At 41.6% G+C, this 10,066-nt stretch overlaps 1 protein-coding gene across 1 annotated transcript; it reads right to left on the bottom strand.

Moving 5' to 3' along the window:
* Nucleotides 1-8,781: 8,781 nt before the first annotated feature.
* On the bottom strand, nt 8,782-9,630 carry LOC145095687 (uncharacterized). Its single transcript, XM_079033526.1, has one exon. It carries the CDS (start codon nt 9,628-9,630, stop codon nt 8,782-8,784), a length of 849 nt encoding a protein of 282 aa, XP_078889652.1.
* Nucleotides 9,631-10,066: the final 436 nt, after the last annotated feature.

The following is a 10,066-nucleotide window of genomic DNA, read 5'->3' as shown; positions in this document are numbered from 1 at the left end:
CGATTTAGGGAGTAAAATCCTATGGGACGATCTGTCATCTCCACACCCTTAGACAAAACGACGTCATGCGAAAATTCCCACCTAACTTGTAGACCCGCCAACTATCTGCTTAACTTTTTGCAACAACTAGTCGTCTCTATAAATTAACGAGTCAAAAAATTTTGGTCAACTCTATAGAGAAGACATGTCGTCTCTATAGATGATATATAGAAATGCCTTTTGTCGTCCCTATAGGTATGGTCCCTACATATGCTTTTTCTTGTAGTGGTGGTGGCTGTAGAGGACAACAAAATTAATACCCTAAATATTACACACTAAAATAGTGTATAGTGGTAAAGGGTCGAATCCATGGAGATTGGTTCAATTTATAACTCTATGAAAAATCTCTTTGTAAAAATACTTGTAAAATAACAATAAAAAAAATTAAAATGGGGGGGGGGGGGTGCTTAGTTCATTCGATTGTTTGACAAAAATTAAAACTAGCTAGAATGAAAATATGACAAGTAAACAAGTAAAAGATTGGATTAAATTCAAAGAAGTGGAATTGGTTGATTTTGGGGAACACCTCATGGATGATATGATTGACTTATCATTCGACTTAATGGAATTACACTTGTGAATTGGCTTAACTTGGCTATTGCAATTCATAAGCACAAATTGCCTCAGCTGTTCTTAGAAATTAAAATGGCTAGAGAAGCTCTTAACACATTTCCTTAATTGAAGTCACAAAATCAATGAAGCATAAAATATTGTGAAAATCAATTAGCTTTAAGTTGTAAGAGTTACCAAGTCCAAAAGATAATCAAATGCTTACATTATCATTATGGAGGAAACATTTCCATGGTATAAATGAAATGAAAACAAACATATAAACCATTTGTTGCTTACTAATTTGAAGGTCTATTACTTAACCAAGAAATTAGTCAACAAAAAGAAGCATTCATTCATCCAAGCTCATGATCAAAGATAAATAAACACACAAGATGTTTAACTAGAAAACATTCCCATAAACATCAAACACAAATGTAATAATAAGTCTCCAAAGAAAATAATCATCCATGGGTTAAACCCTAATCAACCAAATGAAAATTTAGCCAATCATGGCCAAAGTAAAAGAAAAACAATATAGTTTAGTAGTATCAAACATTGTCTTAGATGCAAGATGAAAGGAAATTACACTAATCTTCCAAAAATTCTTCAAATCTTCCAAGGTTCTTTTAGAGAATATGGTGTGTGTTCTTCAAGTCAACCCCCCCCCCCACCAAAAATGGCTCCAATCTCCAGCAAAAGGGGGTTGATTTATGGATTCAAAAGGTACCAAAAGTCACCCACAAAACTTCCACAAATAGAGTCAACAAGTCAAACCTGGAATCAGCTCAGAACAATTCACGCGGACCGCGTATGAGTACACGCGGACCGCGTGGGTCACGCTGAATGTGAGACTTGGGCCATTAATCATGCGTTTTAGCTAAACCTTCACTTCTTCAACTTCAGCCCACAATCATAACTCTTTAGGACCCATTTTCCATTCCAAAGCCTTCTAATGATTGACCTAATACTCCTTAAATTTTCTTGTAGATCGATTCCGCGTCGCCTCGTCATCATCCTTACCCACAAAATTAGATCCAAATTGATTTCTTCTTTTACGTAAGCACCTAGCCCAATCGCACCACTTCAAGTCCACAAGCAAATCACATGCCTTCTTAAGTCCCGCATCCTTCTAAGCCTCCAATAACGAATAGTGTTCGGTAAATCCTGCAATTAATCTCAAATGACTAGAAAGCACCCGGTAAAGGAGAAAAATGACAAAAAGAGAAAATATGCATGAAGATTGACTAAAATGAGATGGTTTTAACTAAAAATAAACTATGAAAACAAGTAATAAAAACGAAACTATCAAATCACTCCAAGCTTGAACCTTACTTGTCCTCAAGTAAGACAAGATTAAAATGAACTTAGAACGAACTACCCTAAAAATAAAAAGAATGGATAGAACCATGGAACCTGTTCAACGTTAGTCAACATGGTCAGAATTGATCTCGCTGCTATCTCACAACTTTTTCATCCGATGACAATGGGATCATAAACCACAGCCAGGACAACTCCTCTAGGTGAGTAAGGAGGGATGGTCAGTCGCAGCCTCAATGGAACATGCATATAATGAATAACATCTGTAGTAGGGAGAAAGCGACTGGATGGGCTCGGGTGGAGCTCTTCTTTAAGTACACACTCTGATCTCACGTCTGCCGACTTCTCTCATGTGTAACTAGGTTTAATCGCTCGGGCACCGTTATAGGAATCGGCTCACTTAGCGTTGACTCGAACCTCCCGTAGTATCCGACTCAACAGCCTCTCTAACATCACCAATTTGCGAAAAGAAACAACTCGATCTATATACAAATATACAATCCTAAATAAATGAATATCAACCGCCAGATGACCGAGATGTTGAAAAACTTGTTCAATAATTGAACCGGCCACCTGTCTAAAATAGTTGCAACTGATTTTTTTTTTCAACTAGATACACCATACTTGAAGGTAATGTATTAACAATCGAAATCAAGAAAACCCTTTTACTCAAAATTTGGTTCTAGTGTGAAAGTGGAACCAAAAGGGTAGTAATATAATCTGAATGGTCTAAGTGTGAAAATGACCATGTCTGGAGCATAAAGATGTAATGTAAGCTCCTTTGTAAACTTGTAATTAAGTTTTTTTTTTAATAATGATGAAAATGTCCAAATGTGGACTAAAAGACTCTCTAAAATCCTAAGGAAATCACAAAAAATATTGTGATGTAAAGAGGCCGGATATGGATTCTACTCGGGGACAAGCACCAGTGCTTCATCCTAACGGTTCTAACATGATCAAGTGTGATCCTCTCGACGGTAGTGACCACAAGGGTAAGACATCCAGTGCTATAGTATATCCTATAGTCGTTAGCATTGTATGCATAATTCTTCATGAAAACTACCTGGCCATGATCACTTACCCCTTTAAGCTACCAGCATCTGATCCCAAGTATGAAATTCCAAGCTGCAGTTAGTGGTCCCGGTTCGATGGGTGAGATAGCAACAAGATCCTGGACCAATAATGATACAATAACTATGAACCTGTTCCATGGCATCCAAGAGAGGTGAGAATAAACAAAAAACAAAAATGCATGAATGCTAATGCCCTAAGCTAAATGCCATGCAAAAATAAAGATGAAAAAGAAGAAAATAAATTTTATTTTATTTTATTTTTTTAATGCAATTTATACTAAAATGCTATGCATCCTAATTTAAAATGCATGATAAATTAAAAAAAAAAACGGAATACCCCACCCCTAGCTTAGAAATAAGCATTGTCCTCAATGCTTGGGGCGAGGCGAAAGTACGTAAACCGGGGGATCGAGAGGAGGATACATGTATTGGGGGTAGGGGTAAGGGTAAGGTGTAGGGGGATAAGGATGGGTGGGTGGGGGTATGGATAGGGAGGCGGAAGTGGGACGTTCTCAAAATGGTTTTGGGATTGGTGCCACCCCCACATATGGTGCATTTGCTGGGACATGATTTGGTTTGAGACACAAAGCGCCTCGAACCGCTTAGAAAAATTGGGGGGAAGCGGGTAGTACCCGGGAGGGGCTTGTAGCTGGGCGTGCTGAGGACCATGGGTGGGCTCATCACCGGGCTCGTCATCTATAGGCATCTCGTCATCATCTTGATCTTGGAGCACATCCTCATTGACTGACTGAGTGATGGTCCTCGCGATTCTCCACTAAGTGCGATCGTGGAAGGTGAAGTTGGTGACTCGAGGGTCGGGAAGAACGAGATACCCAACCCCTTGAGAACAAAACCATGTGAAGCTGCTCCTGTTCCTGCAATGGATGTGGTGTATGTTTATGAGGGCGCGCTCATCCAAAAGATTTTTGCTGTCAACAGGCTGGAATTCATCAGGGAGCTCGATGTCAAGACCGCGAGCCAAAAGTGTGACAAATCCCCCAATGCAAATATCACCGGACATCTTGGATCTCATGTGGGCGCATTTGTGGAAGAAGAATGAAGCAAAGTCTGGGATTGGCGGCCTTTCACGCCTCGTCATACACCAAAGGAAGAAGAGCTCATTTTTGGTGACCTGGCCGGCTTCTTTGCGGGCAAAAACTGTACACACCAGGATGCGATGGGCAATGCGGAGTAATGCGTGGATGATAGAGGTTGCTTTATCCCGACCGGCACAAGAGAAGATACCTCCGGTAATTTCCGTCCAAAAGGTCTCGTGATTGAACTCAGCAGGTAGGACGTCGAAAATTGTGGATGTGTTTGAAGAAGGCAAGCCCAAGATGTCGTTTATCATTGCTAAATCGATGTACCTTCGGTCCCCTAGAAGTTAGAATGTGGCTTTCCTTTTTTCGCTGTCGTACCCGCTATCGGCGAGAAACTCTCTAGTGGGGAGCTCGTAAGTGTGCGCCATGAGGTTGAGAAGGTTTTCCCACCCAATGTTACGGAACAATTGGGTGACCCCTTCAAGAACCCCAAGTGATATAAGCGTTGGCTTGCACACGAATTTGGTAGATGCAACTTTTCTAGGCAAGCTCTTTGTGTAGTTTTCGGCTGCTTTGGCATCCCGAAATCGTGGGACATCGGGAGCATCGATTTGATTTGTTGCCGGGGCTTTGCCTCGGCCAGCAGCCGGGCGCTTCCTAGATGTAGACATGGACTTCCTACACGAAAAATAACCATTACACAAACCACAATTTCAACAAACAATATGTCAATCCAAATCACCAACTAACTCCCTATGGACTTCTAAAGCAATTCAACAATCAAAGCAAGAAATGATTCCTAAACTCATTTGATACAATAGCATATGAACGGACATGCATCTTGATCAATTAAACAAAGGAAAGAAAGTACCTGTTATTGTTGAAAGTTCAAAGTTTGCGCGCGAAAATTTGGGATTTGACAATCTTGCAACTCTCCACCCCAAGCTTTAAATTTTTGTTCAACATCCTGGGAGAAGCAATTTACCGCGAAAACCCAACGAATCCAGCAATGGCTTCAAATTCCAGCAAAATTTTCCGGCGAGCTTTAGGAAATATTTTTGGTGGGATTTGTAGACTTGTCCAAGAGGTGTGCAATGGTGGTGTCGGAATCGCGAGAGGTGGCCGGAGTTGGCCGGAAATTGGCCGTAAAGTGGCGATGGGATGGTGGTGGCGCCCCAAGATATAGAAACGGATTGGACCATTGTTTTAGTGGGGTCTGTAGAGCTCTGAATTTGGAGAAGAATGGCGGTGGTCTCGCGAAATTCCGACCGTCGGTTTGATGGGAAAGTGAGTTTTAGTGGTGGAGATGGAGGTTCTCTAATGGAGGTTAGAGGAAAGGAAGAAGAAGAAGTAGGGAGGAGAAGGGCCGGCTGGTGATAAAGAGGGGGTTTAATTCATGGTCAAACCTGGTCAAAACGAGTCAACGTTGGTCAACAGATCACGCGGACACGGACGCGAGTAGACGCGGTCCACGTGAATAAACCCCTAGCTATTCAGATTTCCCTTTCACGACACGCGATCGACTCCTTCCCACAAACGGTCCGTTTTAATATACACGCAGACAAGCTTCCGATAACACGTGGTCCGCATGAATTGGACTGGAACTCTTTTATTTTCGGGTGATGGACGCGGACACTTGGAGGGATAAGACACGGTCCGTTTGAATATACACGCGGACGGGACCTTGATTACATGTGGACCGCGTGAATAAGGCTGAAACTCTTCTGTTTGCTAATAATGGACGCGGACACTTGAGGAACTACATGCGGTCCGTGTTAATAAACACGCGGACGGAAGCTCGAGTACACGTGGACCGCGTGAATAATTTTCGCCAATTTTTTCAATTTTTAGCTCTTTGACCCATACGAACACCGAGTCTTTAAATCCAACAGTCTTTTATCTCAATAAGGAAGAAGAAGAGATGTCAAATCCAAAAATGAACCAACTACGACATTTATTTGGAACTAGAAAAGATGAAAACTATAGTTTTCCAAAAATGCCCCTCTTTACCGTCTTTGGCGAGACGTGTTTCCTTCTTGATTTCAGTACACCGAGGCATCCAATTGGATGACTTCTAAGATATTTACATTAAAACGTTCATATAAAGGTTTCAATCGATGCCCATTGACTTTAAAGATTTTCCCCGTTTCTTCACTTTGAATTTCAACCACTCCATGCTCAAAGACTTTTAGCACAACAAACAGACCTATCCATCTTGACCTCAATTTTCCTGGAAATAGTTTCAATCGCGAATGGTAAAGCAAAACCCTATGTCCTGGCTCGAAATGTTTGCGGGTAATGGACTTGTCATGGAAAAGCTTTGTCCTTTCCTTGTAAATCCTTGAGTTTTCATAGGAGTCATTTCTCAACTCCTCCAACTCTTGGAGTTGAAGCTTCCTATGCCTTCCCGCCTAATCGATGTTGAAATTGCATTGTTTGACCGCCCAAAATGCACGGTGTTCCAATTCCACGGGAAGATGGCATGGCTTTCCAAAGACCAACCTAAACGGGGACATTCCTATCGGGGTCTTGTATCCGGTCCGATAGTCCCACAAGGCATCATCAAGCCTTGAACTCCAGTATTTTCTTAATGGATTCACTGATTTCTCGAGTATACTCTTCACTTCACGATTCGAAACCTCCGCTTGACCGTTCGTTTGAGGGTGATAAGCTGTTGAAACACGGTGGGTCATGTTGTACTTCTTCAATAAAGCCTCCATCATCTTGTTACAAAAATGCGTCCCTCGATCACTAATCAAAGCTCTAGGCACACCAAATCTCGCAAAAACATTAGACTTTAAAAACTCGATAACCGTTTTGGCATCGTCCGATCTTGTGGCTTTGGCTTCAACCCATTTAGAAACATAGTCAATCGCGAGCAAAATATAAATGTTGCCAAATGAGACGGGAAATGGGTCCATGAAATCAATCACTTATACGTCAAAAATTTCACAAACAAGGATTGGATTTTGGGGCATTTGGTTCTTTTGCGAAGTGTTTCCCGTCCTTTGGTACCGCTCACAACTTTTGCAAAACAAATAACAATCGCGTGACATGGTTGGCCAAAATAATCCACACTCAAGGACCTTTCTCAAGGTTCGGCTAGGTCCGAAGTGTCCCCCACAAGCAAATTCATGACATAATTGCAAAATGGATTGGTGCTCTTGTTGGGGTACTCATCGCCTAATGATTTGATCGGGACAATGTTTCCACAAATAAGGTTCATCCCACACATAGTATTTTGCATCACATTTCAACTTTTCATTTTGAGCACGTGTGAATGTGTCGGGATACCTCTTTGTGACCAAAAAGTTAACGATATCGGCATACCAAGGAGTAGATTGAGTGAGGGAAATGAGATGCTCATCCGGAAACTCGTCCCGCAACGGGAGAGGAGTTTCATTCGAAGTGATCCGGCTTAGATGATCGGCAACAAGGTTCTCGCATCCGCTCTTGTCCCGGATTTTCAAATCAAATTCTTGTAACAATAAAATCCAGTGGATGAGTCTAGGCTTTGCATCTTTCTTCATCATCAAGTACTTAAGTGTTGCGTGATCCGAATACACTATGACCTTGGTACCAAGTAGGTATTGTTTAAATTTCTCCAAGGCAAACACTATGGCCAATAGCTCCTTCTCTGTGGTAGAGTAGTTGCTTTAAGCATTGTCTAGTGTCCTTGATGCATAATAGATCATGTGGGAGGCCCTCTCATTCTTTTGACCCAAAACGGCGCCTATCGCATAATTGCTTGCATCACACATGATCTCAAAGGGGAGATCCCAATTTGGTGCTTGCATGATGGGAGCAGATGTAAGCAATTCTTTGAGCTTGTCAAAAGCTTCTTTGCACGCCTCATTGAACTCGAAATCGACCTCCTTTTGCAAGATTTGGCACATTGGTCTTGTTATCTTTGAAAAATCCTTGATGAACCTTCGGTAGAAACCTGCATGGCCCAAAAAGGAACGAACTTCCCGAACACAAGTCGGGTAAGGTAAGCTTTGAATAACATTTATCTTGGCCTTATCTACCTCAATTCCTTTCTTTGACACAATATGACCCAAAATAAGACCTTGACTCACCATAAAATGGCATTTTTCAAAATTTAGAACCAAATTTTGTTTCAATGCATCTTTTTAAAATTTTGGTGAGATTGGCCAAAACTCTTGAAAGGAGTTTCCATATACCGTAAAGTCATCCATGAAAACTTCAATTATATTTTCAACATATTCTGAAAAGATACTAACCATACAACGTTGGAAAGTGGCCGGGGAATTACATAATCCGAATGGCATTCTCCGGTGAAAGCCGGAATACCCGTCGAGATAACAATAATGAGATTTCCCGGCCAACCTTTCTAACGTTTGGTCAATCAAAGGCAATGGGAAATGATCTTTTCTTGTGCTTGCATTGAGTTTGTGGTAGTCAATACATACTCTCCACCCATTTTGCACATGGGTGGGGACCATCATACCTTTGTTGTTCTCGACCACCGTGATTCTTGTCTTCTTTGGAACGACTTGCACCGGGCTTACCCACTTGCTATCCGAAATTGGATAGATCATCCCTGCATCTAGGAGCTTTAAAATCTCTTTCTCGACCACTTCCATCATTGGCGGATTCAACCTTCTTTGCGCATCCCTACTTGGCTTGCATTCATCCTCCATCAAGATCTTGTGCATACAAGTAGAGGGGCTCAATCCCTTGATTTCCGGAATCGTCCAACCCATGGCTTCTTTATGCTCCTTCAACACCTTGAGAAGTTACTCTTCTTCAAATTCGGTTAGGTGAGTTGAAATGATGACCGGAAGGGTCTCGTTGTCTCCTAAGTACGCATACTTCAAATGTTGTGGAAGGACCTTCAATTCTAATTCTGGCGGTTGGACAAGGGAGGGTGGCAATCTCGTGTGAGTTTGAGATAATTCAATTTGCTTCACACTAAATTGGGTGGTCTTCTTGATCTCCAAATTGTTGACTAATCTTTCAATTTCGGGGTGTAGCGAATAGAGCTTCAATTTCTTGGCTAATTCTGCACAATCAAACCCCTTGCTCAAAACCATCTCCAACATGTCAGCATCACACAACTCGAACAATTCTTGAGTCAACGGTTCAACAACATCTATAAAGCACAAAGATGAAACATCACTGGGATACCTCATAGCATCATAAATGTTAAAACTTATTGTTTCACCATCAAATTCCATTGTTAAGCTTCCCGCATACACATCAATCTTTATTCTAGCCATCTTCAAGAATGGTCGCCCAAGTAAGATTATACCCGATTTTGAGGATACTTGTTCATCTAGGTCAATCACATAGAAATCCACCAGGAAGACCAATTGGTTTACTTGTACTAGGACATCTTCCAAAACACCTCTAGGAAAAACACTCGATTTATCCGCAAGAGATATTATGACACCGGTTTCGCTTAAGGGTCCGACATTCAATAATTCATACACCGAGTAAGGCATGACATTGATAGAGGCACCAAGATCAAGCATAGCACTACTAAAGGTGACATCTCCAATCTTGCAAGGGACCGTGAACATTTTGGGATCTTTCCACTTGGGTGGAAGCTTCCTTTGTAAAACCGCGGATGTATTTTCGTTCATCGAGATTTTCTCACTCCCTTCAACTTTCTCTTGTTGGTGCAAAGCTCCTTCAAGAACTTTGCATATCTTGGAATTTGTTTGATTGCATCAAGTAAAGGGATGTTTACTTCAACCTTTCGGAAGGTGTCCAAGATCTCTTTCTCCTCCATATTCTTCTTTGAAGTTGCAAGTTGGGAGGGGAACGATGGGTGAGTGGCTATTGGTGTCACTAGAGGAGTAGTCTTCTTTGGGACTCCGGCTTGTGTGTCATTCTTGGCTATGGGATCCTCAATGGAGATGATCTCTATTTCTTCCTCTTCTTCCCTCGGCTTCTTCTTCGAACTATTCTCTCCGGTTTGTTTGCCACTTCTCAAGGTCACCACATTGACATTAGGGTTCTTTTCGGTTTGAGAAGGGAGTTTACCACAAGATTCCAACTTCCTTATGGATGTAACTA

This window comes from Lactuca serriola, chromosome 3 (genome assembly GCF_051521515.1).
Source record: "Lactuca serriola cultivar US96UC23 chromosome 3, Lser_US96UC23_V15, whole genome shotgun sequence".
Classification (NCBI taxonomy): Eukaryota; Viridiplantae; Streptophyta; class Magnoliopsida; order Asterales; family Asteraceae; genus Lactuca; species Lactuca serriola.
This window is presented reverse-complemented; position numbering and strand designations above follow the sequence as displayed.